The sequence below is a fragment of the Artibeus jamaicensis genome, unplaced genomic scaffold (assembly GCF_021234435.1).
Source record: "Artibeus jamaicensis isolate MK-2021 breed Jamaican fruit bat unplaced genomic scaffold, CSHL_Jam_final contig_399, whole genome shotgun sequence".
NCBI lineage: Eukaryota > Metazoa > Chordata > Mammalia > Chiroptera > Phyllostomidae > Artibeus > Artibeus jamaicensis.
The window spans coordinates 420,494-437,226 of NW_026521816.1; the positions used below are offsets into that span (position 1 = coordinate 420,494).

At 38.0% G+C, this 16,733-nt stretch overlaps 1 protein-coding gene across 8 annotated transcripts in view; it reads right to left on the reverse strand.

Annotated features, from left to right (window-relative positions):
• CCDC138 (coiled-coil domain containing 138) overlaps window positions 1-16,733 on the reverse strand; it is a 144,074-nt gene that overhangs the window by 82,777 nt on the left and 44,564 nt on the right. For 7 of the 8 annotated variants that reach the window (XM_053665266.1, XM_053665265.1, XM_037138363.2 and 4 more), the window contains 3 exons: window positions 13,053-13,130; window positions 12,836-12,940; window positions 2,973-3,137 (listed from right to left, as the gene is read on the reverse strand). In XM_053665266.1, coding sequence (XP_053521241.1) covers window positions 2,973-3,137; window positions 12,836-12,940; window positions 13,053-13,130 — 348 coding nt within the window. The remainder of the gene's footprint in view (window positions 1-2,972; window positions 3,138-12,835; window positions 12,941-13,052; window positions 13,131-16,733) is intronic. The other variant, XM_037138367.2, reaches the window with a different exon arrangement.

Below are 16,733 nucleotides of genomic sequence, written 5' to 3' on the forward strand. Positions count from 1 at the left end.
AGAAAGGGCTGGAAAGAAGTATTCCAAGTCATGAAATCCAAAGACCTACATGCAACATTGCTCTATCCAGCAAAGCTTTCATTTAGAATGGAAGGACAGATAAAGTGCTTCTCAGATAAGATCAAGGAGTTCATCATCACCAAGCCCTTATTATATGAAATGTTAAAGGGACTTATCTAAGAAAAAGAAGATAAAAAAGCTGAACAGTGAAAGGACAGCAAACTCATAGTTATTAACAACCACACCTAAAACAAAAGCAAACTAAGAGGACAGCTAGATCAGGAGCAGAACCATAGAAATGAAGATCACATGGAGGGTTAGCAACAGGGGAGTGGGAGAAGGAGAAGGGGGGAGGAGGTACAGAAAATAAGTAGCATAGATGGTAGGTAGAAAATAGACAGGGGGAGGGCAAAAATAGTATGGGAAATATAGAATCTAAAGAACTTGAGACATGTGGTCATAAACTAAAGGGGGGAATGGTGGGGGAGGGGGTGTGTAGGGGGAAGGGATTGAAGGGGGGAAATAGAACAATGTAATGGCATAATTAATAAAATGTATTTTAAAAATTTAAAAATAAAAAAAGAAAGAAAAATAAAGGAAACTACACAACACTGAAGAAAGAAATCAAGGAAGACACAAACAAATGGAAACATATACCATGTTCATGGATCAGAAGAATTAACATCATCAAAATGTCCATACTACCCAAAGCAATTTACAGATTCAATGCAATACCTATTAAAGTACCAATGCCGTATTTCACACACATAGAACAAACCCTTCAAAAATTTATATGGAAGCATAAACGACCCCGAATAGCTGCTGCAATTTTGGGAAAGAAGAGCAAAGTAGGAGGGATCACAATACCTGATACCAAACTGTAGTACAAGGCCACTGTAATCAAAACAGCCTGGTACTGGCATCAAAATAGACCCATGAACCAGTGGAACAGAACAGAGAGCCAAGAATCAACCCAAGTCTCTACGGTCTATTAATACTCAACAAAGGGGCAGCAGCATAAAATGGAGTAAAGATAGCCTCTTCAACAAATGGTGTTGGGAGAACTGGACAGCTACGTGACAAAAAAATGAAACTCGAGCACCAACTTACACCATACACCAAAATAAATTCCAGGTCGATAAAAGACTTAAATATAAGCCTTGAAACCATTAAAGTCCTAGAGGAAAACATAGGCAGGAAAATCTCAGATATTTCACGCAGCAACATTTTTATTGATATGTCCCCTAGAGCAAGGGACATAAAGGAAAGAATAAACAAATGGGATCTCATCAAAATTAAAAACTTCTGCATGGCTAAAGAAAACAGTATGAAAATAAAAAGAGAACTGTATGGGAAAATATATTTGCCAATGATACATCAGACAAGGGGTTAATCTCCAAAATATATAAAGAACTTACAGGACTCTACTGTAAGAAGACAAGCAACTCACCCAATTAAAAAATGGGCAAAGGACTTGAACAGACACTTCTCCAAGGAGGACATACAGAGGATCCAGAGACACATGAAAAGATGTTCAATATCGCTAGCTATCAGAGACATGCAAATTAAAGCCACAATGAGATACCACTTTACACCAGTCAGAATGGCCATCATAAAGCAACAAACAACCAGTGCTGGAGAGTTTGTGGAGAAAAGCGGACCCTAATCATTGTGGGTGGGACTGCAGACTGGTACAACCACTGTGGAAAACATTATGGAATCTTCTCACAAAACTAAACATGAATCTACCTTTTGACCCAGCAATTCCACTGCTGGGATTATATCCTAAGAACCGTGAAACACCAATCCAAAAGAACTTATGCACACCAATGTTTACAGCAGCACAATTTACAATAGCCACATGCCGGAAGCAACCTAGGTTTCCATTAGTAAATTAATGGATCAAGAAACTATGGTACATTAATATAATGCAATTCTATGCAGCAGAGAGAAGGAGCTCCTGCTCTCTGCAATAGCATGGATGGAATTGGAAAGCATTATGCTAAGCGAAATAAGCCAAGTCATAAAAGACAAATACCACATGATCTCACCTTTAACAGGAACCAAAAAACAAAACAAACAAGCAAGCAAAATATAACCAAACACACTGAAATACAGCACAGGCTGACAGTGTTCAGAGGGGAGAGGGGAGGGAAATTCAGGAGAAAAGGGGAAGGGTTTACAGGAACAAGTGTAGAGGACACATGGACAAAAACTAGGGAAAATGGAAATGGGAGAGAGGGGGGAGGACTGGGTGGATGAGCTGGGATGGGAGTAAAAGACAGAAATACTTTACTTGAACAACAATTAAAAAAATAAATTTAATTTAAAAAACACAATTATTTCCTCTTTGTTAATGAGAGGACCCTTGAAAATAGGTCTTTTAACCTCTTATAACAAAAGGCAAAATAAAAGTTATTTTAGTAGAAATGAATCTTAAAATGGTGTGTATTAGGAATTGTTCAAATCACTGATTATTTGCCTAATTCTACTATACAATTATTTTTCCATTTTGAGGGTTGGTGTTTGATTTCTGATATCTATTTTTAAAGAGAAATGCCTATCATATTAAGAAATATATATGCATTAATTACAATTAAATTTTAAATGTATGTTGTTTTTTCTTTTAAAGATTTTATTTATTTATCTTTAGAGAGGAAGGGAAGGAGAGAAGGAGAGAAACATCAATGTGTGGTTGCCTCTCATGAGTACCCTGCTGGGAACTGGCTTATAACCCAGGTATGTGCCCTGACTGGGAATTGAACCGCAATCGTGTGGTTCACAGGCCCGCGCTCAATCCACTGAGCTATGCCAGCCAGGGCTAAATGTATGTTTTTAGAAGTGACTGTTGGCATGATCCATTTTCTACCAAAAATACTTCAAATATGTTTTCTCTTATAAAATATACCAAAGGCTTTCCTTTTCTAATTTTCATATATACTGAGTCATATATTTCAAATGAAAAAACAAACCTTTACACAGTTCTCCTGAATATCATTTCTCTGAGAAGCAAATTTGAGTACAGGACTTTCACTACCCATTTCAGATCCTTCACTTTTCAATTTGCTAAGGTAATAATCCGATATCCAGTCCATGAAGATAGTTAAAAGTTCATAAACTTGTGCATTAAGTGGTACCTGTATGTAAAAAATTAAATCAAACATTTCAGTTCACAACCTCATAAAACTTCAGAGGCAAGCTTTACATTCTAAGTATACCTAAAACACTTCACTAAAATATGTTTCTAAAAGCTCCAAATGAGAGAAATACCGTATCAAATATCTCCAATTAATATTAGAAACATGTTAAATGCTAGCTGAGAGAAGAAAATTCATCATAACAAAACTGAAAGTACTGCACCTCATTACGAAAAGAAAAAACTTTCATGAAAACTCTTTAAGATTGATAATATAAAAAATTAAAATTGGTCTAACTTGAGGGCATGAAGCACCATAACTAAAAGATGTTAACTAACAATTCAAAAGGTGAACGAATATTATCATAAAAATTTATATTTCCTAGTCCCACAAAATATTGTGTCTTTATATTACAGAATTTTATAAATATGATATGAAATTTTATTCTTGGAAATCCTATTTGCTGCCAGGTTGCCAAAATGGGGGAAAAAATGCCACAAAAATTTTATGTTAAATTAAGCTAATTTTAGCATTACTTAAAATCACTCTTAGTCAATTTAATTCAATATTTGTAACACATTTACTTTAAGCAGAAAACTATACTACATTTAATTAGATATTTAAAAATTTAAAAGACATAAATACAAATTAATAAAAATACTAATAAAAAGGTAATATAAAACAGATAGCAATTCATCAAAACAGAACCAGATGACTGAAAACAAACTGACATAACCAGAGGGGAGGTAGGAGAGATAATGGGAGGAAAAGGGGGAAGGGTTTTGAAGAACATGTATAAAGGACACATGGGCAAAACCAAACTAGGGTAGGATCAAGGATGGGAAGTGGGAATGCCTGGGGTGCAGGGAAAAAAAAGGAAACAACTTCACTTGAACAATAATAAAAACAAGTAAAAAATGTTACATTCATATGTATAAAATACTTTTAATCCTCTAAATCATCTTCAAATAAAATCTTTCAATAAAATTTAAAATCATGTTTAGTATATGAATTAAAAGCTCCACTTTTGACTTCCGGCCAAGATGGAGGTACAGGTAGACACACTGTGCCTCATCACACACCAAAAGAACAACAAATTTAAAATAAAAAAACATCCAGGACTGGCATAAAATCAAACAGTATGGAAGTCTGACAATCAAGGAGTTAAAGAAGAAACACTCAACCACACCGGTAGGAAGGGTGGAGACGGGGAGCCAGGTGGAGATGATGCATGGCAAGGTAGCAGCTTGTGGACTTGGTGGACCCACATTCATGTTTAGATAAACCAGGAGGAACAACTGGAGAGCCAGATAGACCACACAACCCAGAATTCCAGTTTGGGGAAATAAAGTCTCAAAGCCTGTGTGACTGAAAACACCTGTGAGAGTTGAGGAAGCAGCAGGAGAAACTCCCAGCCTCACAGAAGAGTTCATTGAAGAGACCCACAGGGGCCTAGTACATACACAAACACACCCACCTGGGAATCCACATTAGAAGGGCCCAATTTGCTTGTGGGTAGGGGGGAAGTGACTGAAAACCAACAGAGTGGAGCAAGGGGCACTGCTCCCTCTTGGACTCCTGCCATACAAACAGTATCACAATGCAGCAACTAGGGTTGCCCCCACCCCCACCGTGAACACCTAAGGTTCTGCCCCTTACAATGTAACAGGTGGGCCAAGACAAAAAAAAAAATGGCCCAAATGAAAGAACACATCAAAGCTCCAGAAAATATACAACTAAGAGACAAAGAGATAGCCAACCTATCAGATGCACAGTTCAAACCACTGGTGATGAATGAAGATGCTCACCAAATTGGGTGAATATGGTGGCAAAATAGAGGAAAAATTGAAGGCTATGAAAAATGAAATCAAGGAAAATGTACATGGAGCAAACAGTGAAGGGAAGGAAACTGGGACTCAAATCAACAGTATGGAGCAAAAGAAAGAAACATTCAACCAGGACAGAATGAAGAAACAAGAATTCAAAAAAATGAGGAGAAACTGGGGAACCTCCAGGACATCTTTAAACGTTCCAACAGCCGAATCATAGGGGTGCCAGAAGAACAGGAAGAGCAAGAAATTGAGAACTTATTTGAAAATATAATGAAGGAGAACTGCCCTAATCTGGCAAAGGAAATAGACTTTTAGGAAGTCCAGTGAGCTCAGAGTCCCAAGGAAGGTGGACCCAAGGAAGCACATACCAAGACACATCATAATTACATTACCCAAGATTAAAGATAAGGAGAGAATCTTAAAAGCAGCAACAGAAAAGGAGACAGTTTCCTACAAAGGAGGCCCCATAAGATTATCAGTTGATTTCTCAAAAGAAACCTTTCAGGCAAGAAGGGGATGGAAAGAAGTACTCAAAGTCATTATGTCCCTTATGACATAAAAGTCATAACAAATCTACATCCAAGATTACTTTATCCAGCAAAGCTATCACATAGAAGGGAAGGGCAGATAAACTGCTTCCTGAATAAGGTCAAGTTAAAGGAGTTCATCATCACCAAGCCCTTATTATATGAAATAATAATGGGACTTATCTAAGAAAAAGATATAAAATATGAATAAAATATCAACAAACTCACAGCTATCAAAAACTGAACCTAAAACAAACAAACAAATAAACAAACAAACAAGAAACTAAGCAAACCATCAGAACAGGAACAGAAACAAAGAAATGGAGATCACATGGAGGGTTATCATCAGGGGAGTGGGAATGGGAGAGAGGAGGGAAAGGTATGGAGAATAAATAGCATAAATTGTAGGTAGAAAATAGACAAGGGGAAATAAAGAATAATATAGGAAATGTAGAAGCCAATAATTTATATGTACAATCCATGGACATGAACTAAGGGTTTGGAATGCAGGTAGGAGGGGGTGTGCAGGGTTGAGGGGAATAAAGGGGGGGGGAATGGGACAACTGTAATAGCATAATGAATAAAATGTATTAAAAAGAAAAAATGCGGGGACTTCCGCCAAGATGGAGGTTTAGGTGGATGCGCCTTACCTCCTCACACAACCAAGTTTAGGGACAACTAAATATTAGCATCAGAAAACATAACCAGAACACGGAAAACTGAACTTTTCGGAAGTCCGCTAACAACAAATTCTTCGGCCCGACCGGTAAGGGGCGAAACCGGCGGGCGGCGGGTCAGGAGTTACAGACGCACGAATCCAGTCGCATGGGTTCCAAACCCAGGATTGGACCTAGTGAGCGACCCAGCGGCCCACCGGGTGAGCGACTACAGAGGAGTCAGTGGGGAGGCGGTGGCAGCGAGTTGACTGTGCTTGCCTGGTTGCGTGCGGGTGAGGGAGTGAGCGGTCGGACCGGAGGCGGCGGCGGCGTGGGCGGCGGCCGCGCCATTTCCCGCTCTGACCACGCCCCCACATACAGCATCTCAACCCAGCGACCTGGGACTCCAAGGCGCCGCTTCTCTCACTTAAAGGGCCAGAACAGACCAAAAATGTCGCAGGGGGACCTCAAAGCCCCGGAGATAAATCTAAGTGACGAAGAAATAGCAAATCTCTCAGACGCACAGTTTAAAACACTGGTCATCAGCTTCCTCACAGATCTGGTGGACTATAGCCACAAATTAGAGAAACATATGAAGGCTAAATTAAGGGAAATGAATGGAATTCCACAGGAAACCCATAGAGATGAAAAAAAAACTGGGACTCAAATCAAGGGAGTGAACCAGAAGGAAGAAAAAAATGATCAATCAGAAAGGAATGAAGATATAAGAATTCAGAAAAATGAGGAGAAGCTTAGGAACCTCCAGGACATCTATAAACGCTCCAATATTCGAATTATAGGGGTACCAGAAGGGGGAAAGACACAACCACCAGTGGAAAAACTATTTGAACAAATAATAAAAGAAAATTTCCCCAATCTGGCAAAGGAAACAGACTTCCAAGAAATCCAAGAAGCCCAGAGAGTACCAAAAAAGTTGGACTCAAGAAGAAACACACCAAGGCATATCATAATTACATTAGCCAAAATTAAAACGAAGGAGAGAATCCTGGAAGCAGCAAGAGCTAAGGGGACAATCACCTACAAAGGAGTCCCCATCAGGCTGTCAGCAGATTTCTCAAAAGAGACCTTACAGGCAAGAAGGGGCTGGAAAGAAATATTCCAAGTCATGAAATCTAAAGACCTACAACCAAGATTGCTCTACCCAGCAAAACTTTCATTTAGAACGGAAGGACAGATAAGGTGCTTCTCAGATAAGACCAAATTCAATGAGTTCATCATCACCAAGCCCTTATTATATGAAATGTTAAAGGGACTTATCGAAGAAAAAGAAGTTAAAGAAACATGAACAGTGAAAGGACAACAAACTCACAGTTATTAACAACCACACCTAAAACGAAAGCAAACTAAAAGGACAGCTAGATCAGGAGTGGAAACATAGAAATGAAGATCTCAAGGAGGGTTAGCAACAGGGGAGTGGGAGGAGGAGACGGGGAGAGAAGGTACAGAAAACAAGTAGCATAGACAGTAAATAGAAAATAGATGGGGGGGGGCAAGAATAGTATGGGAAATATAGAACCTAAAGGACTTGAGACACTTGGACATAAGCTAAAGGGGGGTAATGGTGGGGTTGGGGGGGCAGGGTGGAGGGGAATGAAGGGGGGAATAGAACAACTGTAACAGCATAAACAATTCAAAAAAATAAATAAATTTATTTAAAAAAAAAGAAAAAATGCTCCACTTTTCCCTTTTTCACTTGTTCATAGAGACTTTATTCATAATAACGAAGACCAAGAAACAATCCAAATGTGGATCAAAAGTGAGCAAATAAATGAACTGTGATAAATACATGCCGATCTACTTAGCCATAAAAAAGAATTGACTGGCAACCATCAAAATGTTTTCTGTATGTATGAGTTTGTTTCTGTGTTTGTTCATTTATTTTGCCTTTTAATTTTATATTTTTATTGTTATTCAAGTATAAGGGATATAAAGGAAGGAATAAATAAATGTGACATCATAAAAATAAAAGGCTTATTTCTTTAGCTGTGATAATGCACGGCTAAAGAAAACATCAGCAAAAGGAGAAGGGAACCAACTTAATGGGAAAATACATTAAAAAATGATACCTTGTTTAAGGGGGAAAAAGGGGAGGGATTTGGAGGAACAAATAGGAAGGACACAGGGACGAGAACTAAGGGAGGTGAAAATGGGAGGGAGGTAGGGAGCCTGGGGCGGGCTGGGATGGGAGAAACAGACAAAAAACTGTACTTGAAAAAAAAACTAAATCAAATTTTTAAAAATGATACCTTGGACAAGAGTTTGATTTCCAGTATATATAAAGAACTCACACAACTCTACTTCAGGAAGACAAACAACCCAGTTAAAACTGTAATGCAGGTAGGAGGGGGTGTGCAGAGTTGAGGGGAATAAAGGGGGGGAAATGGGACAACTGTAATGGCATAATGATATTATGCTATTATATCCCTCATACTTGAATAACAACTTATACTCCAATTTTCCTCCACCACTCACACCCCAGCCGCCCCAGCTCCCACCTGCTCCTTCCTACCACCACCTTTTGTCCATGGGTCATTCATACATATTCCTGACAACCCTTCCCCCTTTTGCTCTCATTATGCCCTCTCACCTCCCCACTGGTCACTGTCAGTTTGTTCTTAATTTCAACTCTCTGGTTATATTTTGCTTCCTTGTTTGTTTTGTTGATTCCACTTATAGGTAAAACCATATGGTATTTTTCTTTCATTGCCTGGCTAATTTCACTTACCATAATGCTCTTCAGACTCATTCATGCTGTTGCCAAGAGTAGGAGCTCCTTTCTTTCTGCTGTGTAGTATTCCATTGTGTAAATGTACCATAGTTTTTTGAGCTACTCATTTACTGATGAGTTTCCAGCACTTGGTTATTGTAAAGTGTGCTGCTATGAACATTGGGGTGCATAGGTTCTCTCGAATTCGTATTTCAAGATTCTACAGGTATAATCTCATCAGTGGAATTGCCAGATCAAAAGCCAGTTCCATTTTTAGTTTTTTGAGGAAATTCCATATACTTTTCCATAGTGGATGCATCAGTCTTCATTCCCACCAACAGTGTACTAGGATTCCCTTTTCTCTGCCACCTTGCCTGCATTTGTTTGTTGATTTGTTTATGACAGCCATTCTGACCATTGTGAAGTGGTATCTCACTGTGATTTTAATTTAAATCTCTCTGATGGCTAATGACGTTGAGCACCATTTCTTATGTTTCTGAGCCCTCTGTCCTCCTTGGAGAAGTGTATGTTCTGGTCCTCTGCCAATTTTTTTAACTGGGTTGTTTGTCTTCCTGAAGTGGAGTTGTGTGAGCTCTTTATATATACTGGAAATCAAACTCTTGTCCAAGGTATCATTTTTTTATGTATTTTCCCATTAAGTTGGTTCCTTTCTCATTTTGCTGATGTTTTCTTTAGCCATGCAGATATCACAGCTAAAGAAATAAGCCTTTTATTTTTATGATGTCACATTTATTTATTCCTTCCTTTATATCCCTTCCTCTAGGGGGCACATCAGTGAAGATATTGCTGTGTGGAATATCTGAGATTTTCCTCCCTATGTTCTCCTGAAGAACTTTTATGGTGTTGCAACTTTTATGTAAGTCTTTTATCCACCTTCGTTTTATTTTTGTATATAGTGTAAGTTGGTAGTCAAGTTTCATTTTTTTGCATGTAGCTGTCCAGATCTCCCAACACCATTTCTTGAAGAGGCTATTTTTACTCCACTTTATGCTTCTTCCTTTGTTGAATATTAATTGACCATAGAGACTTGCATTTATTTCTGGGCTCTCTCTTCTGTTCCACTGGTCTATGGGTCTGTTCTTATGCCAGTACCAAGTTGTTTTGATTATTGTGACCTTGTAATACAGTTTGATATCAGGTATTGTGATCCTCCTTATTTGTTCTTCTTTCTCACAATTGCTGCTGATATTCAGGGTCTTTTATGGCTCCATATAAATTTTTGAAATGCTTGTTCCATATCTGTGAAAAATGTCATTGGTATTTTAATAGTGATTGAACTGAATCTATAAATTGCTTTGGGTAGTATGTACATTTTGAAAATATTAATTCTTCCGATCTAAGAACATGGTACATGGCTTCCATTTCTTTGTGTCTTCCTTAATTTCTTTCTTCAGTGTTGTATAGTTTTCAGACTACAGGTCTTTTACCTCCTTGGTTAGGTTTATTCCTAGATACTTTATTTTTCTTGTTGCTATATCAAATGCAATTTTCCCCCTGATTTCTGTTTCTGATATTTCATTGTTAGTGTACAAAAATGCCTTTGACTTCTGAATACTGACTTTGTATCTCCCCGTTTTGCCAAATTCACATATTAGGTCATGTAGTTTTTTTTTGTGGAGTCTATAGGATTTTCTACGTACACTATCATGTCATCTTCAAACAATGACAATTTTGCTTCCTCCTTTCCAATTTGGATGCCTCTTACTTCCTTTTCTTGTCTGATTGCTGTGGCTAGGATTTCTAATACTATGTTGAATAGAAGTGGTAAAAGAGGACATCCTTGTCTTGTTCCTGATCTTGGTGGGAAAGGTTTCAGTTTTTGACCACTGAGTATGATGTTGATACTTTTTCCACGTTTTTAAATTAAAAGTTTGTTTTGTCACCAGCATCCATGGAAGGTTGTATGCCAAGAAAAGGGGTTGGGGGGTGACATCCTAATCACAAAATAGACCATTTACAACTACTATAAAACCTTTGTACTAATCTCATGCTTGGTAAAGAGGAGGGCAGGCAGGGCTTGGTAATGGCTGCCAAATGGGGCCAAGACTATTTGCACAAGAAATCATAGGATTCAGGCAAGAAGAATAGGATGACCTTGTGCTTGGAGAACTAGGGAAGATGTGGAGGTTTGTATCCCCACCCTCGCTGTAGCCGCTGCATTCAAGTGACAATGAGAGCCTAGTCCAAAATGACAATATGGCTGTAGATAATCCATTTATACATGGCTACCACTTGCTGCTGATAAACTCCTTGACAGGCTGCCCATCTTTGATGAAATGCTTGAGGAACAGCTCTCACAATGTTGGCAACATGAGTTGAGCACATTGTTCAAGGTCCTCTGGTCACTGAAAGAGGCTAGCAGGTTGACTACTAAAATCTGTTTCTTAACCTACTAGATCAAGTCTACAAAAGTGTTGTGGAAATCCTCAACTGTGAATTCCTAAAGCCTGAGACATCACATCCTCTTTGATGTTGGTTGATGTTGGCAGACATGGCCTTGAACTGGTGTAATTCTTTGCACTGACAAGAGGAAGAGTCCAAAAGCTCAGTAGGAAAAGCTCCCATCAGGCCTGGTGTTGAAGATGTAGGGGTACTTTTTGTGGAGGTCCTTGAACTCCTGTTGATGGAGGTCATCCTCAGCATACTCCCTATTATGGAATAATAAATAGCTCCAGCAGCTCTGAAACCAGAGAGTTCTGCACAGCAATCTTTGGCTGAATTTGGTTTTGCAGAACCATGATGACTTCATTACTGGCCAATTAACACCTTTAAAATTACTGCCCAACAGCAACTTCTGCTTCCATTGCTGAAGATCCTTTCCCCATCATTAAACTCCCAATTTACTTTGTGAAAAGAACTAGAAAATTTATCAAAATTATTAAAGTCCACAATGTGATATCACTACCCACCCACTAGAAAGGTCAAAATGAAAAAGACTTAAAATCACCAAATGTTGGCAAGGTTGTGGAGCAACCCAAACAATAATATGTGGCTAGCTAGTAGGAGAATAAAATAATAAAAACACTTTTGAAAACTGACAGTTTAATTAAAGTTAAATATGTATCTACTTTATGACCCAGAAATTCCAGCCTTAGTAATATTGCCAAGAAAAATGCAAACACATATCTACAAAGAGCTTTGTAAACAAATATTGTTAGTATCTCTATAAGAAACAAAACTACAAACAGCTCAGGTGTCTATCAGCAAGAGGGATAAACAAACTGTGATATGTTTATACAACAGAATATTGCTGAGCCATACAGAGGAACAAAGTACCTGATATGAACATGATATGAACAACTATGAACATAATAAGCCTCAGAGGAACAAATAAATACTATATAATTCCACTGAATGAAGTTCTAAAATAAGCAAAATTAAATTATGGTAATAGAAATCAGATCAACAATTATTTCTTGCAAGAACTAACTAAAAGGGGATATGACAGAACTTTCTATGATAATGGAACTGTCCTATGTTTAGTTGTAGGTTATATAAGTGTAGACATTTGTCAAAACTGATAAAAATGTACATTTAAGAATTTTGCATTATGTTACTGTATAACTCAAATTGAAATAAACTCTTAGGGAAAAAAGTTAATACATGGAGCCCATCCAAGGGATAGATTGCAGTTTTGATAGAAAAGTAACAATAAAGGCTTATGGAATCTCAAAACACAATGAGTAACAAAGCTGTTATTAAGCTTAACTTCCTGTGACTTGTCAGTGTTACTGTGCCTGAAACATTGCTGAAATACTGTTTTGTTTTTGCAAATAAATGTGTATTTGAAACTTTACAAAGATATTTCTCTGTAAAGGGCTATTATTATGGCTATGCCTTTCATACCAGAAACAATGTTTACTAACTGAAATGAAAAGGTTAAACAAAGACAAAATTTCCTGACTTCAAACTGAAGAAAATTTCAATATCATACCTTACATGTTTTTGAAACTGGTACTTTTTGTATTAAACTTTTTATTTCATGAGCAGCATGGGAATTTCCTTTCAATCTCTGCATTGTCATAAACTCATACTTCCTCTGCAACAGTACAAATCCATGAATTAAAGAACAATCACATTAAAAGTGTGAAGGTCAAAAAACAAGCATTTTAAAATTCATTTGTGTCAAAAGGGAGAAACAAGTAACTTACCTGTAAATTACCTAAACGCGCTTGAACTCTTTTAGCCTGAATCTCCATCTTCCTATTTTCTTCACTTATTTCATTCAACTAAAGTAAAAAAATGTTATTACATATTTCAATATAACCCTTAAACTATTTCGAGCTGAAGGGTTCCCAAATAATCTACCTTCTCTAGTCTGCATAACTAAGCAATGTAACAAAATAGAAGTAACATTCATGATTAAAGATCACATAATCAATCAAACAAACAATCAAAATACAACCAAAGACACTGAAACTGACAACAGGCTGACAGTGACCACAGGGCAGAGGGGAGAGAATTTCAGGGGAAAAGGGTGAAGGGTTTGCAAAACAAGTATAAAAGGACACATGGACAACAACAAGGAGGGTGGAAATGGAAGGGAGGTGTCCACACCTCCCTGGGGTGTGTGAGGGGGTTGGGGGGGGTTGGCTGGGATGGAGGAAAGGCAGAAAATTGCACTTGAACAGCAATTAAAATATAAATAAATAAATACATACATACATAAATAAAAACACAGCTAAAATCAACACTTGTCAATAAAATATTGAGTACCTAAGTCTACTTCACTCTATGAAAAATTTGAAGTATCCCAAGATCTTACAAGTATATATTTCAATGGGAAATATCTTTTAATTTAAGTGAACATTTTTGTCTTTAGAATTTTTTACTATTTTATTTAATTTATTGATTATGCTATTAGTTGTCTCCTTTACTTTTCCCATCCTCCCTGTACTCCCCTCCCATCAGCATTCCCCCATCCTTAGTTCATGTCCATGGGTCATACATGTAAGTTCTTTGGCTTCTCCATTCCCCATATTATTCTTGACCTCCCCCTGCCTATTTTGTACCTACCATTTATGCTTCTTATATCTCTGTACCATTTCCTCCATTCTCCCCCTCCGCCTCTCCACTGATATCCTCCATGTGATCTGTAATTCAGTGAATCTGTTCCTCTTCTAGATGTTTGCACAGTTCATTTTTTCCTTTTTTTAGGTTTAGCTGCTGATAGTTCTGTTTGTTGTCATTTTACTGTTCATATTTTTTACTTTTTTCTTGTTCTAAGATAAGTCCCTTTACATCTCATATAATAAGAGTTTGGTGATGATGAACAACTTTCACTTGACCTTATCTGGGAAGCACTTTATGACCTTCCATTCTAAATGATAGCTTTGGTGGATAGAGTAATTTTGGATATAGGTCCTTGCCTTTCATGACTTTGAATACTTTATCCCAGCCCCTTCTTGTCTGCAAGGTTTCTTTCGAGGAATCAACTGACAGTCATATGGGAACTCCTTTGTAGTTAACTGTCTCCTTTTTTGTTGCTGCTTTTAAGATTCTCTCCTTATCTTTAATCTTGGGTAATGTAATTATGATGTGCCTAGGTTCATGCTTCCTTGGATCCAACTTCTTTGGGACTCTAAGCTTCCTGGACTTCCTAGAAGTCTATTTCCTTTGCTAGATTGGGGAAGTTCTCCTTCATTATGTTTTCAAATAAGTTTTCAATTTCTTGCTCTTCCTCTTCTCCTTAGGCACCCCTATGATTCTGATGTTGAAATGTTTAAAGTTTTCCCAGAGGTTCCTAAGATTCTCCTCATTTTTTTCAATAATTGTTTCTTCATTCTGTTCTGATTCAAAGTTTACGTCTTCCTTCTGCTTCAAAAAGAAGCAGTTTGAATCCCAGTTTGAGTCCCAGTTTCTTTCCCTTCACTGCTGATTCCCTAAACATTTTGTTTTCATTTTTCATAGCCTTCACTTTTTCATATATTTCATGACCATACTCAACCATATTTGTGAGTATCCTGATTACTAGTGTTTTGAACTGTGCATCTGATAGGCTGGCTATCTCTTTGTCTCTTAGTTGTATGTTTTCTGGAGCTCTGATCTGTTCTTTCATTTGGGCCATATATTTTTTTTGTCTCAGTGCACCTTTTACATAGTGAAGGCAGAGCCTTAAGTATTTGCCAGGGCAGGGCAAACCACACATCCTTGTGCTGAGTAACTGTATGTGGAAGAGGCGTCTAGGAAGGAACAATGCCACTTGCTTGACTCTCAGCAGGCTTTCAGTCACTTTCCCCACTACCCACAAACAAATTAGGCCCTTCTGGTGCTGATCCCAGGTGAGTGGGTTTGTGTACATTCTAGGACCTGGTGGGTCTCTCCAACAAACTCTCCTGTGAGGATGGGAGTTTCTCCTGCTGCCACCTTAACTCCCATAGGTTTTTTCAGTCTGAGGATTTGAGCCTTTACTTCTCTGAACTGGAATCAATTGGGGGGATAAACTGGTACCTTTATAATATAGAATCTTTCCATTCATGAACATAATACAGCCTTCAATTTATTTAGGTCTTCCTCAGTTTCTTTTAATAAAATTTTTTACTTTTCAGTAAATGTATTTTATACATCTTTAGATCTATTTCTAGATAATTAATGTTTTTTGATGCCATTACCTATGGTATCCAACAAGTAATATTTAGTTTCTGATTATTAGCACAGAAATACACTTTATTATTGTATACTGAATTTATACCCAAAAGTTCTCCTACATTTGCTTAAATTTGCCCTGGTTGGTGTGGCTCAGTGGATTGAGTACCACCAGCAACTGAGAAATCGCCAGATCAATTCGCTGTCAGGACATGTGTCTGAGTTGCAGGCCAAGTCCCCATCTGGGGAAGAACAAGAGGCAACAAATATATGTGTCTCACACCTCCATGGTCTCTCCCTCTTTCTCCCTTCCCCTCTCTATAAAAGTAAATAAATAAAATCATTAAAAATTGGATTAACTCTAATAACTTGTCTATATACTCATTTGGATTCCTATGTCCATAGGTACAAAATCATATCATCTTTGCATAATACTGATTTCTTCCTTTCCAACCTTGCTTTTTTCCCTTTATTTCACTGACTAAGCTTTCAGTGTTTTATGTTCAATAGAAATAGTAACAGTAAGCACATTTATTTTGTTATGATATCAGAGGAAAAAGATTTCAATAACCTGAAATTAAGTATAAATTCCTTGTTGCATATTTAGATACTCTATCAGAATTAAGAAATTCGGAGAGGTAAGATGGTGGAGGGGTGAATGGAAACCACATTAACCTCCTCCCAGGACCAATCTGGAATTATAACTAAATTGTAGAGAAATCACCCAGAACAAACAACTGAACAATAGTGAAAGAAAAGCCTTATAATCTTGGACAGACAGAAAAATCAGCTTCAGCAAAACCTGTCCGGTAAGGAATACGGTTGAGACTCGGGAGAGCTAGCTGGGTATCCACAGGCAGCAGGATCACAGGGATAATTAAGTTGCTAGTTGGATCTCCCTGAGAAGAATGGGGTCTAAACCCTAAGCTGAGATCCCCAGCCTAGAATACCAGAGCCCCCAAAAGTACACAGATATCAACCAGCAGTGAAAGTGGTAGGGTTGCTCTCCAACAGAGATGGGTGGCTGCAGATGCAAATTGCCATTTAAAGGGCCACTGCACAAACTTTCATTTGTAGCCATTTACCCACATCTCCGGCAAAGGTGGGGCCAGAGTGGGCTATTGACGCCTGAGGAGAGACTGGGGACAGAAGCTTTGGGGAAAGAGCTAAGAGAGTAGCCACAGGGTTACTAGTACTGAGTCATACCCCATACAGTAGCAGCCATTGTATTCAGGCAGACAACTCCT